This window comes from Dreissena polymorpha, chromosome 5 (assembly GCF_020536995.1).
Source record: "Dreissena polymorpha isolate Duluth1 chromosome 5, UMN_Dpol_1.0, whole genome shotgun sequence".
Taxonomy (NCBI): Eukaryota; Metazoa; Mollusca; class Bivalvia; order Myida; family Dreissenidae; genus Dreissena; species Dreissena polymorpha.
This window is the reverse complement of record NC_068359.1, coordinates 111538743-111557344: the sequence shown is the minus strand read 5'-3', so window position 1 is coordinate 111557344 and position 18602 is coordinate 111538743. Positions and strand designations below refer to the sequence as shown.

Sequence of the window (18602 nt, the reverse complement as noted above, 5' to 3'; positions counted from 1 at the left end):
TTAAGTTTGTATATTTAAGAGATTGTTTTCATGTCCAGTGATCCACACTCTGAGTTATTTGTACTTGAACAGAGCTTACAAAGCAGTAGGGGGACATTAGTGACTTTGTGACAAAGCTCAGTCATGTTTTCCTTTATGTATGGGTGGGGTTTAACTGTGTATACACGATACAGTTATCTTTACTTTTTACCTTACCTTACGTTTTTGTATTTTATACACTATTGTTACGGAAGTGTATGAAGTAATTACATGTATTACCAAAGAATCCATTTGTGTTGAGGAATGGAGAGGATGTTGTGATGTAGTGGATAAAGGGACAATATCCAGGTTTCTTATTGTAAAATATATATATACAGTAGAATTGCAATAACTCAAGCTGGCGATTTCTCGAAAACTGGCGATTACTCGAGCATTAAAGGAAGTCCCTAATAATTTCCTTTAATTGCTATATAAAAATACCCGCAATAACTCAAACATGCGATATTCTATAACTCGAGGATGTGTGCTGGTCCCTGAAAGGCATTTAACACCTAATTAACTGGCAATTATTCGAAGACACTTTCTTGTCTGGTCGGAGTAAAAAAAATATACGAGTTGTGAAAACAACGCAATCAAGCAAACAAAATACGCTTGATTAGGTGTGAAGTTAGTCGCAGTTTGAGAAACACTGCAAATTGTCATCCTTTGAGATGCAGATAAAAGCTATACAGTTTTAATGATAATTAAATAATTACCAGCAATCGATGATTATGATAAAAAGTATGGAATAAAAGAGCGCGTAGCATATAATACATCAGAATCTCTTAATTAACTGAATGCCTTCTTGTCATTTGCGCTGCATCATGACAACACAGAAAGAAAATAGTCTTACAAATTATCAAACTCCTGAGCAATCTAGTGAAGGATCCACTTGTAGGGGATAGTTACATTGTAGATCAGGAAATATTTTTGATTATATATGTGTTATTTGTGTATGTTGATTAAATTTAATAATTGAATGATCATTCGTATAGTTTAGTTTAGTACTGTAACCTTAAGCGATTTTTACTAAACCTTTCCTTTATCAAGCACCGTCTTACATGTAAATAAGAAGTTTGCGGTCAGAAATTAAGCATCACCAACCGAAACAGTGAAAACAAATAATACCATGGATCACTCGAAACCTGCGATTACTCGAGCATCGGGGTCAGTCCCGAGTTATCTCGAGTTATCGCAGTTTTACTGTATTGTGTAAATGTTTCAGTATTATATAAATTGTGTACATATTATATATAAGTATTAAAGTTTCTGTTTGGGAGATAGGGTGGTATATGTCAGTTTTATACATGTTTTAATAACAGTTATTCACCATTATTAATAATTCATTTTCTAAAAAGCAGAGCTATGTCTTTGCAAGACTTCACCTGTCAGTATGTCTATGTGTTTGTCATAACTACAGAAGGCCTATAATATTACATATTTTAAAAAATCTGCAATTTTTAATTTTTACAGTTATTTTAAAGGATGAATACTTTATTGACAAACAGTAATTATTTTAATTATTATTGTATTTGTTTTGGTTGATAGTTTATGTGTTGCAGACATGATTTAAACATTAAGCTTCAACAACTTTATTTTTTTATCTTAAAGTACCTGTTTTTGTATATTTTTCAGATGATCTTGGTAATGAATGTATATTCCTGTATCAGTCATATAATCTACCTGTTTATGCTGTCTATGGTAGTTATTGTGGCCACATGTTACTAAATGCATGTTCCTGTGGAAACAAGCTGGGCATTTTGTACTTCCATTTTTTATAGACGAATGAAAGAATTGTTCAACAGTAATACTATAGTGTTCAAATTATCTCTAGTGAATTTAGCTGTTTATTTTTCATTAAGATTAACCCACTAATTTAAGATTTTATTATATTTTTGTGCTTCTATGTTGACTGACATAGCATTTTTAGTGCATGATTATCACATTCATTTTGTTTAAACTATATTTAATGTTTAGAGTCCAGCTGGCCTTGTGCATGCCTGCTTCTTATTTTGTAACAGAATATATATGAGCCTTGCACTGGAAAACCAAGGCTTAATGCACGTGCAAAGAGTGTCGACCCGTGCAGTCTGCACAGCCTAATTAGGGATGACACTTTCCACTTTTTTTGGATTTTTTAAAAATAAAGTATTTTATTAGCATATCTCAAATATAGGCCAAAAGTGTCGTACCTGATCAGCCTGTGAAGACTGCATAGGCAGATCAGGACATCACTTTACGCACATGCATTAAGCCCTGTTTTTGCAGAACTCTGCTCATATTGTTTATATGGGAAATTGTAAATTTATCCTTTTATTGGCTGTAGATTTGGTATATTGTTGTATGATGCATACAAAAATTATCCCATACTAAACATGTTTATTCTGCATGTACTTTGAAGTATAGCTGAATTATAAAATGTAGCACAGTGTACAGGAAGATTCAAACTATGTCAGTCTAATTTTTGTGAGAAATGGTAGTTTCGACAGGACATTTAATTCAAGATGTTTGAATTCACAATATGTGATAAAATTATGATATCATCAGCGTCATGTGATATCTAGACAATAACACACGGCAGAGCTGGGCCGGACGTCTATAATCGGCCTGCTGCCGACATAACGGCCAGAGGGCAATTATGCGGCTAGGGCTGATTTTAGACGTCCGGCCCAACTTTGCCATGTGTTATCGTTTATATCAAATATCATAAGTACTATTTTGGTCCTTCACTAAAATTTATGCAGAACCAGCTTTCCGTACTTTTATTTTTATTCAATTGATTACGCAATTTATGACGTACCTCCTGTTACGTAATTTCAATGACGAAACCACCTAGACTCTCTGGATTTTAGGACAACAATTCGGACGTGGAGGGTTTTTATTTAACAGTTAAATATTTTTGAAAGCATCAAATGATTCCAAAATGTATTTCGGATTTTGTGTTTGTCATGCATAATTGGGAGCTTCGATAGAAATAAAATTATTGTAGATCTAATCGCTTCGACATTCGATTTCGTATGGACAGTGATAAGCATTTGATGCAATTGTTTAAAAAACTGTGATTTAAAATCAAAATAGATAAACGGATGGAATAACAGAAAAAGGAATTACAAATCTGTTTTATTTTATTATTATAAGAACCGGATTTAAGTTGTCATCGAGGTATGTATGTCTTTTTTTATAAATTTTGCTGTTTCAGTGTTTGAAGAATCTTGTTAAAAAACAAATAGAGGCATCAATTAAATGTACAGATGAGTTTCAGTTTCAATCGATATTTGTATTATCCAAATTTTCAATTCTTTCGTTGAGTTGTGGCTTAATTTTATTGATCACCTTTGGCTAAGACTGAATGTGGATGCCATTTTGTTCAGTATATGCTGCGCGATACCATTCTTTTCTGATATGAAAAATCGGCCCGGCTCAGCGGGCTGATATAATTTATATTGGCCCGCTAGATACGAATAACGGCCGGCTCGCGACGTCATTTTGTTACTTTTTATAGTAACGATATGTGATATAATGGGTCTTATGGCATATGGGTCCAGATTAGCTCCAGACCTGCCTGCACAGTCCTTAAGTCTGTTCAGGAGCTTCTGTTCCACTATAATGTCATGCAAGGTTTACTTGTATCATAATTATGCAGACAGAGTAGCTCCAGACCAAATTTTGTGCATGGCATAAGACACATTTTTGTACACTATGGTTCATATTATATTTTTAGTCCCCTAACGGTGAAACCGGAGAGGGACTTATGGTTTGCGCTCTGTGTGTCTGTCATACTTTTCTGGATCCTGCGATAACTTTAAAAGTTGTTCATATTTTTTCATGAAACTTGAACCAGGGACAGATGGCAAAATGGAGATTATGCACGTCATTTCATTTTGTTGCTACTTCAAGAATTCTGGTTGCTATGGCAACAAATAAACTACAAATGTTGCTGAAAATGGTGGATCCTGGGTAGGTGGGGACTTTTATTGCTTGGCAATAGTCTTGTTATTTATGGTTTTTGTTTGCTAGGATGCTATAGTAGACATAAGTACTAGTAGATAACATCAACTTAAATCTCAATATATAGCCAATGTTTTAGATGCCCTTTCCTGTTTTAAAGCTTCTTATTTCACTTCTTGCCAGACACAATCAGTGAACAATTGTGTGGCAATGTTCAGCTTGCTGGTATGGTAGTTTGAATAGTTATGAATACAAATGTATATTAGCTACTTGTTTTGTGAGGTTCCATGTTACCTGTAAGTTGATCATAGTTTTTATTAAAAAAATGTTATATCGATAGAATATCCCTGACCTTTTAATGTTAGCAACAACACTCAGGATATGTGTCTAGTTGTGGGCAAAAGTTGTTTAATTTCTGTGAAGAAGTGTTGTCCCTGATTAGCCTGCGCTTATCAGGGACGAAACTTTCCGCTTGTGTAATTTGTTATTTAAAGAAAGTCTCTTTTTAACGACAATCCAGTCAAGGCCAAAAGTGTTGTTTTTTATTAGCCTCTGCGGACTCACAGTCTTTTCCGGGACGACACTTTACAATAAAAAACAGTTACTTACATTTTTTATAACTATCCTACATGACATTGTGAACTGATTATAAAGTATGTTTAAAGAACTTCAGGGAACTCACAATTTAGATATATCATTTGCTACAACACAAGCAGACAATAGATGATTAGTTAAAGCAAAAAACTCCATTGAGAGATAACCATGTTATCTATGTATCTATAATGTATTCAGGTGAGCTGATGTTAAATTCCATTAAAAAACTAGAAAACCTAAATAGCATTATAGTTAAGGCATCCTTCCCTGTGTTAAAAAGAGAACTCATAATAGATTGCAATAAAAGCAAACAACATTTGAGCCTTGGTCTGGGAAAACTGGGCTTAATGCATGTGCAGGAAGTGTCTTAAAACATTAGCCTGTGCAGTCTGCATTTTGTGAAAATCCAGAATATTCCAAAAGTGTATCCCTGATAAAACTGCGTTAAGTTTAGTTTTCCCATTACGTGGCTTAGTAAAGGCTTGGATGTTAAGATGTCTGGTCTGTGTTACCAGGAGAGCTGACGATAGACTGCAAGGACCCTGATGGCAAGGATGTGCCGGTCCACCTGACTGACAACTATGACGGCACGTACCAGCTCAAGGTCAGACCCGTCAAGGTCGGCAGGCACATTCTCAACATACGACTCAACAAGCAGCACGTGTTCGGTGAGCACTTCTCATAGTACTTAAGATAGATGTGCTTAATCTATGCATTGATCAGTGAGTTCTTCTCATAATACTTAAAATTGATGTGCTTAATGTATGCATTGATTCTCATAATCAACAGCACTCATCATATCACGTACAAGTAAGTGGATGATTTATGTATTGATTATCACTTTCAAGTTATTTTATGATTTAAGCATTATGATTATCACTTTAAAGTAATTTCATAATTGATTTATTAATTTTTGTTATAACAGAATTCTAAGCGGTCATCATATCATGGACAAGTTTGACTTTAAAAATGGTTCCCATTGGGTGGAAAACATAGTCGCCAGGGAGCAGGGCATTTTTCCTGATATGGCTTTAGTAAAAACTTTTTAAATATCTTTAAGTAACATTTATAGTCCAATCTTCTTGAAACTTATTCAGAATATTTATCCTAATAATATCTTAGACTTGTTTGAAAATGGTTCCCGTTGCTTGAAAAACATGGCCGCTGGTTATTTTTCCTTATATGGCTATATAATTGCTATAGTAAAACCTTGTTAACACTGACAATCTAGAGGCCACATTTATTGTCCAATCTTCATGAAACTCGGTTAGAAGATTTTTCCCAATGATATCTTGGATAAGTTTGAAAATGGTTCTGGTCTGTGGAAAAACATGGCCGCCTGGGAATGGGTCATTTTTGTCCCCTACCAGTTTCACCGGAGGGGACTTATGGTTTGCACTCTGTGTGTCTGTGAGTCTGTGATTCTGTCACACTTTTCTGGATCCTGAGATAACTTTAAAAGTTCTTAATATTTTTTCAGGAAACTTGAAACATGGATAGATGGCAATATGGACATTATGCATGTCATTTCATTTTGTTCTTACGTCAAAAATTCTGATTGCTATGACAACAAATAGACTAGAAATACTGCTGAAAATGGTGGTTTTCTGGATCCTGCGATAACTTTAAAAGTTCTATATATTTTTTTCATGAAACTTGCAACATGGATAGATGGCAATATGGACATTATGCACGTCATTTCATTTTGTTCCTACGTCATAAATTGTGGTTGCTATGGCAACCAAAAAATAATAATCTGAAAATTGTGGAATTTCTGACAATGGTGGAGCCGGTAGGGGACCATATTGCTTGACAATAGCCTTGTTCCTTATATAGCTATAGTAAAACCTTGTTAACACTCCAGAGGCCACATTTATTGTCCGATCATCATGAAACTTGGTCAGAAGATTTGTCATAATGATAACTTAAATGTTTTTGAAAATGGTTCCCGTTGCTTGAAAAACATGTCCACCAGGGGCGGGGCATTTTTTCTATATAGCTATGTATGGCAATCGTTAAAATCTAGTTAATACTTTAGAGGCCAAATTTATTGTCCGATCTTCATGAAACTTGGTCAAAAGATTTGTCCCAGTGATATCTTGGACGAGTTTGAAAATGGTTCCGGTTGGTTGAAAAACATTGCCTCCAGGGGGCGGGGAATTTATCCTTATATGTCTGTAGTAAAACCTTGTAAGCACTCTTAAAATTACATTTATGGTTCACTCTTCATGAAACTTGGTAAGAACATTTGTTCTAATGATATTTTGGGCTGCAAAAAACTGGTCAGTTTCTTTGTATCACAGGTGAGCGACTTTGGGACTTTCAGGCCCTATTGTTATTTTTTTTTCTGGTTTTTATTGAGTTTAACTTACAAAACAAAAAACAAGAATAAGGTCTTTTACTCATAGTTATGAGTAAATTTATTATTCTCTATTCTCAAAATACTATTAAAATCTCATCATCTTTATAACCCATATCATCATCATCATTATCATTATCATACAAATAATAAACCAAAGACAAAATAGGAGTGAGTGCTTGTATTTGACAGGACTTTCAACATATAAATGCAAAAAACAATTCTTCTGACGCCCGTATGTGTTGTATGTGCAATGGATATAGACCTCAACGGCACTGCTCAATTGATGAGCCTCGAGACGACTGGAAACGGTGAAACATCTTTGTTCATGTGTATAAAGAACTGAAACGACACTATTTAAATGCTGTAGGGCATGTAGTTATGAATACTTCACATGCACACGTGTGTCATGTGAAAAAAGGCAAATATATTCATAACAATAAGACGTCATGTATATATCTCAAATAAAGAGTTACTGTTTGAATAAACTGATCCCGGCCGATGCCCAAAGTGCACACAGGACGCCCCCAATGCCCATCAATCACGCTAACTTAAATATTATCAATTAACAATTGTGAAACATTAATTTGTTCAAAGAAGCTGCTAATATCTGCAAGATTCATTCATCACCACCAATCAAGAGAAGTGTACATGACTTCACGTACACCCCATACAATAATCAGTAGTAATAAACGATTCAGGTAAAACCGCGAGCGGGATACGCAACCCTACTGCCATTTTTGTTTTCTTATTTTTTCTTTTAATGGCAGGGGGACGTATGAGGACCCATGGCTCAAGACCGGTGTCTAGGTGCCTTCATCACCTCCCGAAACCTCTAATTTTAGAGAAATCTACAAATAAGCAGTTATTATTATACTGTAAACATTAAGTATTATTTAGTATAAAATGTAATTAAAACATTATCAATTTCATTGCGCAAATTAACATAACAAACAAACATCAAAAGCATCCCGCACACATCCCGGACATCAACATAAAAACAAACAAATCACTCAAACCATAAAATCCATAATGCACCTAAAAAGAATGTTGATAAATCATAAGTATTCCGAGATATATATAAATGCATATGACGAACAGCTATATTAAACCGACTTCAACATCTAACCAGTCACACCAAAATGAAAATATGAAGTAATCGTACAATAAGAATGTCTTTAAAATTAAACGTTCATTACGAAAGACAATAAAAAATAACACTGAAATTTAAACATTCTAATATTTCAATAAATATGCTGGAGGTACTATCTCCAGGAAGTGAGAGTCTCGAAAAACATGACACCCATAACTTAAAAAACCTCATTCAAACACAATATTAACTAAAAAATGAGTCAAAATAATCAAGAAAACTCAGCTGCTTCAGACTTAAATGAAAATACACCCATCGTCTTTCCCAGTAAAGGAATCGGTTTGTGCTAAGATCCCATCTCACATGGACTAAAAACTGAACTGAAAATATACTAAATATAGACTTTATAATTGCAAAATTATAAACATAAAAGCAATGTAATCAATTATTTAACCATACATTTGCTCATTAAGGGCGGGCGGGCGGGGTTATCACCCTTTCATTTTCTTGTTCCATAACGTTTGCCTGTCAAATACACCCTCGAATGGCGACTCAATAGATGTGCAAATCATATATACCCCAAAACGAAAAACTCGTGCGCTTTCGCGCTAAAACATGCACACAAAACCCGTGCATTATTCGCGCTAAACCATTACCATAATCTCTCTTCATAATAACACGTAATAAACCATACTATACCGTATTTATCAAACCGAGAATAATTTCATTTAAATTATATCTGTAATATTTTGATACATTATTCTCGTGTAAAATGGTTTCATTTGCCAAATAAATGTGGCCAAATGTTTCAAAGTAACACTCCTACAGTAAACACAAGTATTTTACATTGCGTTTCAGGAAGCCCGTATGCCATAGAGATCAAGGGTCAGGCTCCAAAAGGCCCGGTGAAGGTGTGGGGTCCGGGACTGGAGAGTGGGGTCTTTCCAGACTACCAGGGACACTTCTATGTGGACGCTACTGGGGCCGGGGGAGGGGAGCTACACGTCAGTGTCATGGGACTCAAAGGTAGGGAGGGGAGCTACTTGTCAGCGTCATGGGACTTAAAGGTAGGGAGGGGAGCTACATGTCAGTGTCATGGGACTTAAAGGTTGGGAGGAGGGGAACTACATGTCAGCGTCATGGGACTTAGAGGTAGGGAGGGGAGCTACATGTCAGTGTCATGGGACTTAAAGGTATGGAGGGGAGGTACATGTCAGTGTCATGGGACTTAAAGGTATGGAGGGGAGGTACATGTCAGTGTCATGGGACTTAAAGGTATGGAGGGGAGGTACATGTCAGTGTCATGGGACTTAAAGGTATGGAGGGGAGGTACATGTCAGTGTCATGGGACTTAAAGGTAGGGAGGAGGGGAGGTACATGTCAGTGTCATGGGACTTAAAGGTATGGAGGGGAGGTACATGTCAGTGTCATGGGACTTAAAGGTATGGAGGGGAGGTACATGTCAGTGCCATGGGACTTAAAGGTATGGAGGGGAGGTACATGTCAGTGTCATGGGACTTAAAGGTATGGAGGGGAGGTACATGTCAGCGTCATGGGACTTAAAGGTAGGGAGGGGAGGTACATGTCAGTGCCATGGGACTTAAAGGTAGGGAGGGGAGGTACATGTCAGTGTCATGGGACTTAAAGGTAGGGAGGGGAGCTACATGTCAGTGTCATGGGACTTAAAGGTAGGGAGGAGGGGAGGTACATGTCAGTGTCATGGGACTTAAAGGTAGGGAGGGGAGGTACATGTCAGTGTCATGGGACTTAAAGGTAGGGAGGAGGGGAACTACATGTCAGCGTCATGGGACTTAAAGGTATGGAGGGGAGGTACATGTCAGTGTCATGGGACTTAAAGGTATGGAGGGGAGGTACATGTCAGTGTCATGGGACTTAAAGGTAGGGAGGGGAGGTACATGTCAGTGCCATGGGACTTAAAGGTAGGGAGGGGGGGAACTACATGGCAGCGTCATAGGACTTAAAGGTATGGAGGGGAGGTACATGTCAGTGTCATGGGACTTAAAGGTAGGGAGGAGGGGAACTACATGTCAGCGTCATGGGACTTAAAGGTATGGAGGGGAGGTACATGTCAGTGTCATGGGACTTAAAGGTATGGAGGGGATGTACATGTCAGTGTCATGGGACTTAAAGGTATGGAGGGGAGGTACATGTCAGTGTCATGGGACTTAAAGGTATGGAGGGGAGGTACATGTCAGTGCCATGGGACTTAAAGGTAGGGAGGGGAGGTACATGTCAGTGTCATGGGACTTAAAGGTTTGGAGGGGAACTACATGTCAGTGTCATGGGACTTAAAGGTAGGGAGGAGGGGAACTACATGTCAGCGTCATGGGACTTAAAGGTATGGAGGGGAGGTACATGTCAGTGCCATGGGACTTAAAGGTATGGAGGGGAGGTACATGTCAGTGTCATGGGACTTAAAGGTAGGGAGGAGGGGAGGTACATGTCAGTGCCATGGGACTTAAAGGTATGGAGGGGAGGTACATGTCAGTGCCATGGGACTTAAAGGTATGGAGGGGAACTACATGTCAGTGCCATGGGACTTAAAGGTAGGGAGGGGAGGTACATGTCAGTGTCATGGGACTTAAAGGTATGGAGGGGAACTACATGTCAGCGTCATGGGACTTAAAGGTATGGAGGGGAGGTACATGTCAGTGCCATGGGACTTAAAGGTATGGAGGGGAACTACATGTCAGTGTCATGGGACTTAAAGGTAGGGAGGGGAGGTACATGTCAGTGTCATGGGACTTAAAGGTATGGAGGGGAACTACATGTCAGTGCCATGGGACTTAAAGGTATGGAGGGGAGGTACATGTCAGCGTCATGGGACTTAAAGGTAGGGAGGGGAGGTACATGTCAGTGCCATGGGACTTAAAGGTATGGAGGGGAGGTACATGTCAGTGTCATGGGACTTAAAGGTAGGGAGGGGAGGTACATGTCAGTGCCATGGGACTTAAAGGTAGGGAGGGGAACTACATGTCAGTGTCATGGGACTTAAAGGTAGGGAGGGGAGGTACATGTCAGTGCCATGGGACTTAAAGGTAGGGAGGGGAGGTACATGTCAGTGTCATGGGACTTAAAGGTATGGAGGGGAGGAACATGTCAGTGCCATGGGACTTAAAGGTAGGGAGGGGAACTACATGTCAGTGTCATGGGACTTAAAGGTAGGGAGGGGAGGTACATGTCAGTGCCATGGGACTTAAAGGTAGGGAGGGGAGGTACATGTCAGTGTCATGGGACTTAAAGGTATGGAGGGGAACTACATGTCAGTGCCATGGGACTTAAAGGTAGGGAGGGGAACTACATGTCAGTGTCATGGGACTTAAAGGTAGGGAGGGGAGGTACATGTCAGCGTCATGGGACTTAAAGGTAGAGAGGGGAGGTACATGTCAGCGTCATGGGACTTAAAGGTATGGAGGGGAGGTACATGTCAGTGTCATTGGACTTAAAGGTATGGAGGGGAACTACATGTCAGTGCCATGGGACTTAAAGGTAGGGAGGAGGGGAGGTACATGTCAGTGTCATGGGACTTAAAGGTAGGGAGGGGAGGTACATGTCAGCGTCATGGGACTTAAAGGTAGGGAGGGGAGGTACATGTCAGTGCCATGGGACTTAAAGGTAGGGAGGGGAGGTACATGTCAGCATCATGGGACTTAAAGATATGGAGGGGAGGTACATGTCAGTGTCATGGGACTTAAAGGTAGGGAGGGGAGGTACATGTCAGTGCCATGGGACTTAAAGGTATGGAGGGGAGGTACATGTCAGAGTCATGGGACTTAAAGGTAGGGAGGGGAGGTACATGTCAGCGTCATGGGACTTAAAGGTATGGAGGGGAGGTACATGCCAGTGTCATGGGACTTAAAGGTAGGGAGGGGAGGTACATGTCAGTGCCATGGGACTTAAAGGTAGGGAGGGGAACTACATGTCAGCATCATGGGACTTAAAGGTATGGAGGGGAGCAACACGTGAGTGTCATGGGACTTAAAGGTATGGAGGGGAGGTACATGTCAGCGTCATGGGACTTAAAGGTAGGGAGGGGAGGTACATGTCAGTGTCATGGGACTTAAAGGTATGGAGGGGAGGTACATGTCAGTGTCATGGGACTTAAAGGTAGGGAGGAGGGGAACTACATGTCAGCGTCATGGGACTTAAAGGTAGGGAGGGGAGGTACATGTCAGTGTCATGGGACTTAAAGGTATGGAGGGGAGGTACATGTCAGTGTCATGGGACTTAAAGGTAGGGAGGAGGGGAACTACATGTCAGCGTCATGGGACTTAAAGGTATGGAGGGGAGGTACATGTCAGTGTCATGGGACTTAAAGGTATGGAGGGGAGGTACATGTCAGTGTCATGGGACTTAAAGGTAGGGAGGGGAGGAACATGTCAGTGCCATGGGACTTAAAGGTATGGAGGGGAACTACATGTCAGTGCCATGGGACTTAAAGGTAGGGAGGGGAGGTACATGTCAGTGCCATGGGACTAAAAGGTATGAAGGGGAGGTACATGTCAGCGTCATGGGACTTAAAGGTAGGTAGGGGAGGTACATTTCAGTGTCATGGGACTTAAAGGTATGGAGGGGAGGTACATGTCAGTGTCATGGGACTTAAAGGTATGGAGGGGAGGTACATGTCAGTGCCATGGGACTTAAAGGTAGGGAGGAGAGGAGGTACATGTCAGTGTCATGGGACTTAAAGGTATGGAGGAGGGGAGGTACATGTCAGTTTCATGGGACTTAAAGATATGGAGGAGGGGAGGTACATGTCAGTGTCATGGGACTTAAAGGTAGGGAGGGGAGGTACATGTCAGTGCCATGGGACTTAAAGGTAGGGAGGGGAGGTACATTTCAGTGTCATGGGACTTAAAGGTAGGGAGGGGAACTACATGTCAGTGCCATGGGACTTAAAGGTAGGGAGGGGAGGTACATGTCAGTGTCATGGGACTTAAAGGTAGGGAGGGGAGGTACATTTCAGTGTCATGGGACTTAAAGGTATGGAGGGGAGGTACATGTCAGTGTCATGGGACTTAAAGGTATGGAGGGGAGGTACATGTCAGTGCCATGGGACTTAAAGGTAGGGAGGAGGGGAGGTACATGTCAGTGTCAATGGACTTAAAGGTAGTGAGGAGGGGAGGTACATGTCAGCGTCATGGGACTTAAAGGTATGGAGGGGAGGTACATGTCAGTGTCATGGGACTTAAAGGTATGGAGGGGAGGTACATGTCAGTGTCATGGGACTTAAAGGTATGGAGGGGAGGTACATGTCAGTGTCATGGGACTTAAAGGTATGGAGGGGAGGTACATGTAAGTGCCATGGGACTTAAATGTATGGAGGGGAGGTACATGTCAGTGTCATGGGACTTAAAGTTAGGGAGGGGAGGTACATGTCAGTGTCATGGGACTTAAAGGTAGGGAGGGGAGGTACATGTCAGTGTCATGGGACTTAAAGGTATGGAGGGGAGGTACATGTCAGTGCCATGGGACTTAAAGGTAGGGAGGAGGGGAGGTACATGTCAGTGTCATGGGACTTAAAGGTATGGAGGGGAACTACATGTCAGTGTCATGGGACTTAAAGGTATGGAGGGGAGGTGCATGTCAGTGCCATGGGACTTAAAGGTATGGAGGGGAGGTACATGTCAGTGCCATGGGACTTAAAGGTATGGAGGGGAGGTACATGTCAGCGTCATGGGACTTAAAGGTAATGTTCCTTGTAAAAACTGTGAAACAATTTCATCATACTTTGTGTTAGTTTAGTTAAGTTATATTAATTTAAGTATGATTACATCAATAGCCTTATACTTACTGAGATATCCATGGTAGAATCAGAAATTGGTTTCCTTGAGTTAGATCTAGAGAACAGGCCCATAGTGAGGATCAAACCTGCGTCCTCCAAGTCGTTAGGTAGACACTTTATTCAAGACGCTACGGTGATCTTACTTTTCATTGCTGTTTACCAAAGTAGAGCTCAGTTTCGCATTTGTATCATACTGACTTCTGACTGTTCAAGAGCATTCCAAGTAGAATGCAGTTTCACATTTGTGTCATACTGGATTATGTTCATTCAGGGGTATTCTAAGTATATATCAGTTTCACATTTGTGTCATACTGGATTATGACCATTCAGGAGTGTTCCAAGTACAGTTCAGTTTCACATTTATGTTACCAAACTATCAACATTCATGAGCGTTCAAAGTAGAGTTTAGTTTCACAATTGTGTCACACTGTATAATGACCGTTCATAGGAGCGTTCCACGTGGAGATGAAGCGAGCCAGCCAGAAGGACAAGCTGTTCAACTGCCTGTACCACCCCCTGGAGCCTGGTATCTACACCATCAACGTGCAGTGGTCTGGCCAGCACGTCACGGGCAGCCCCTTCAGGGTCCTCGTTGCAGCAAACCATATGGAACTGCTGGACTACGAGGGAAGGATTGAGAAGTAAGTGGAACTGCTGGACTACGAGGGAAGGATTGAGAAGTAAGTTGCTGGACTACGAGGGAAGGATTGAGAAGTAAGTTGCTAGACTACGAGGGAAGGATTGAGAAGTAAGTTGCTGGACTACGAGGGAAGGATTGAGAAGTAGGGGGATTTCAAATGAGCCTTGCTCTGGGAATAATGGGGCTTAATGCATATTCTAAAGTGTCATGTCAGATAAGCCTGTGCGGACTTTTTGGGAAGACTGGATTTTTGTTAAGATGAGACTTCCTTTAAACTAAATATTTATCAAAGCAAAAAGTGTCATTCTTGATTATCCTGTGTGAACTGCACAGGCTAATCTGGGAAGACACTTTAAGCACATGCATTAAGCCTTGTTTTCCCTGATCTGGGCTTAAATTTTATTTTGTTCCTACATCCAAAATTCTGGTTGTTATGGCAACCAAAAAATAATTATCTGACAATGTTGGAGCCAGTAGGGGACATATATTGCTTGGCAATAGTCTTGTTTTAATTACCAGTAGTTGCTGTTTATTCACCAAATGATATGTTCATTGTTAGGTCAAGGAATTCATCAAGGAGTTCCGAGAAGCAGTCCCCCAACATGACACAGAACACCATCATGTACTAGGCTTTAGTAGGTGTACAAACTGAGGAATGAGGAAGGAATAAAATCAAAATGCATCCTTCAGAAGAAATGAAGACCACAGCAGCTGGAAAAGCAAATGAACACATTAGGCGCAGGCTGAGGAATGAGGAAGAAATAAAATCATAATGCTTCCTTCAGAAAAAAAGGAGACCACTGCAGCTAGAAAAGATGGTTTTGTACATCACAAGCAATTATTTCATGATATTGCAACAAAAATTAAAAAAATATTTTCATTCATGCAATTCTCTATCCCATACAAACTCTCACTTCCATTGCACTCATGAACATGAAAACCTTATTTTGCTGAAATATAGTCCATTGTTTTGTATATCTCTTAGACCACACTTGAAAGAATAATGAAATATATGATGATCAGTAATTTATTATTTCCACACATTTATAATGACATTCTCATCCCAGCATTTATTGTTACTTCATACCCAATTTACTGATGAGTGAAACATGGCTTTTTTATAATGCTGCATAGAGTAGTTTTCATAGTGCCCTATTTTATTACTTGGCATAATATAAATATGTATGAGCCTGTTCCATTATATTCATTTGAATTTATAAAAAATTTATATAATTGTTACATTATATTATGATTATTGAAAATTATCAAGTTCTTTGAAAACACAAGTCTTCAAACATGTTTATCAACTATATTTGTTTGCAAGGCCCAGCTAACTGGGGTAATAAAGCAATGCATTCTCCAGCTAGAGTTAATGATTTCAGATCCCAGCTAGGGTACATAACTGTTGTGGGAATTGGTCATGAAATTATGTGACCACTCTCCATTACCTCCCATTTAAGAACATAAACTATTAATAACAGACATGAATATGGGCTATAAGTACTAGTGAACCTCTAAGATCTGGTATGACAGGTCGGGCTGCAAAGACCTCGTGAAGAGGCAAGTAGGACCTGAAAATAACTCTGATATTATACACAGATCTGCTTTGCCTCTCTTTGGAAATTGTAAGTACCGGTAGGTTCAATGGACGCCTTTGTATGTCTGTTATATTACCTTGCAGTAGGACTAGGTGATGGGGGAACATTAACACCTTAAGAAACCAAATAATTGTCAAAGTGATAAATACTAATTTGTTTGCAGGTAATATAACTTAAGAAGAAAATTCTGTCCAAATAGATAGGTAATTTGCGAGGTTTCACTAGTTTGACTTAATCTTATGTTATTTACTAAAGTGTTGTGTATTCAACATTTGAATAAGGAAGAAGATTTGAATAAGGTAGAATTTTAGTATATTTTGCTTAAGCACATCATCAATATTTTGAGCATTTAATAATTGTTGCAAAATATTTGTTCACTTTCATAGCTTATTAAAATTTATGTATTCCTTCAGGCTTTTCATGTAAACATTTATTTGTTTGGTGCTAACTCAAAATTTGAGTGTACTTTGTATTCTGTATGCATACTTTCTATGACAACAGAAGCTGTTTATATTTAGAAAAGTTTATTTCATGTACAACTTATCAGAATGCTGGCGTTATTGTCAGTATTCAATTAGTTGTAAATATTGTCAACCTTTTTTATGTCAGTTATTGTCGTTGATTTTCGCAGCATGAATTTGCATTTATTGAGCTTAAATTGGTCTTTGTCAATTAGCCTGTTTTCATGTGGGCATCTAAGGGGAATAAAAACCCATATCTTTAGTACAGCTTTTGATGATTCTTTCAATTAGGAGTGATGTCATCGAATTTGTGTGACTCGCTAATTTACTCAAAGCATACAATGTGGGTTTGTTCATGCACAAACATGAGCAAACACACAAACTTTGCATGCGTTTTGAGTGCTATTCTCTTTCACAATTTTAACAAACATTTATTTGTTCATGTATTTGAATTTTACATACATGTATTATGACTTTTTAGAGCAGTTATTTGAATTTTAGTTTTAAATATGTTGTAATGAATGTTTAGTTTGCCAAAATATATATGTAAATACACAGTTGCTTCAGTAACGTTATTTTATTATTTCAATACCTTACATAATTGACTGCAGATATATTATGCCTAAATAAGCAATATATGCATACATATTATTAATTATATATGTGAAAAGTAAATGTATATCTATATATTGTGTCAATAAATAATACTGCTTTTACCGTGGTTTCTCCAGATATCAAATTCAGTAAATTGTTCCCACTTAATTGTTTTCAGAATATGGTTGTTGTTGTTTTATACGGAAGTTGATACATGCAGTTTTACACACATAGCGTGTGGCTATGATATTAATTAGTGAAAACATCATTTTGAATGATAAATAATCATATTATAACGAAAAATTAACTTTTCTGAAGAAAAAAAAATTTCACTATCAAATATATATATAACAAGGTATGCAACTCAAAATCACCCCTAAACGGGGTGCATCGCTTTGAACAGCCATATCTTCATCAATTGTGCAGCGATTTTCACGATCTCGGTCTTATTCAACGCAGAAATGAATTTCCTTTCTGGAAATGTATATGTCTTGCAATATTTTTACAAATGCTGGGTCAACTTTTAAGAAATAACACGATACACAACACGCATGACCCAGTTGACAGTGATCATGTATTCTTTATGAATGAAATCTCCAGTTGTAAAGACACACCTCCGCATTGGACCAATGAAATCACTCGTATGTTTAAAATGTCAGTTAGTTGAAATGTATGTAAACAAAGGTTTCAAACGGCGCTGGACAGTAAGTCTTGATGCAGAATGTAACGACAAGAACGGTAATAATGTTTTTTCATACGTTTTATTGAATTATGGTATCGAACTACATGAACTTTGTAGGGAAGTTGCCCTTTACTCCGTGAAGATTTCAGTCTTAAAGACAGCATGATCACTGTCAACTGGGTCATGCGTGTTGTGTATCGTGTTATTTCTTAAAAGTTGACCCAGCATTTGTTAAAATATTGCAAGACATATACATTTCCAGAAAGGAAATTCATTTCTGCGTTGAATAAGACCGAGATCGTGAAAATCGCTGCAAAATTTATGAAGATATGGCTGTTCAAAGCGATGCACCCCGTTTTGGGCTGATTTTGAGTTGCATACCTTGTTATATATATATTTGATAGTGAAATATATTTTTTTTCAGAAAAGTGAATTTTTCGTTATAATATGATTATTTATCATTCAAAATGATGTTTTCACTAATTAATATCATAGCCACACGCTAACCACCTGTGGTTTTACATAGCTTAAAACATAAACAAGAACACAGTCCATTCGAAAATAGAATAGCCCGTGTTTATATATATATATATATTTAGGGATTATTAAGATAACAAGTCAATCCCATGCCTGAATCAAAGCTCAAAATTTACACATAAATTTCAATTATGAACGGTATGCACTTTTTGTGAAAAAAAAACAGCAATTTTTATGTCCCCACCACTACAGTGGGGGACATATTGTTTTAGCCCTGTCTGTTGGTTTGTTTGTGTGTTTGTGCAAACTTTAACATTTGCAATAACTTTTGCAAT

The 18602-nt window shown here is 38.7% G+C and overlaps 1 protein-coding gene across 2 annotated transcripts in view; it reads left to right on the top strand.

Annotated features, from left to right (window-relative positions):
- LOC127882247 (filamin-A-like) overlaps nucleotides 1-17230 on the top strand; it is a 98756-nt gene extending 81526 nt beyond the window's left edge. For both annotated transcript variants that reach the window (XM_052430785.1, XM_052430786.1), the window contains 4 exons: nucleotides 5076-5228; nucleotides 8868-9035; nucleotides 14264-14456; nucleotides 15015-17230. In XM_052430785.1, coding sequence (XP_052286745.1) covers nucleotides 5076-5228; nucleotides 8868-9035; nucleotides 14264-14456; nucleotides 15015-15084 — 584 coding nt within the window. In that variant the 3' untranslated portion in view covers nucleotides 15085-17230. The remainder of the gene's footprint in view (nucleotides 1-5075; nucleotides 5229-8867; nucleotides 9036-14263; nucleotides 14457-15014) is intronic.
- The last annotated feature ends 1372 nt before the right edge of the window (nucleotides 17231-18602 follow it).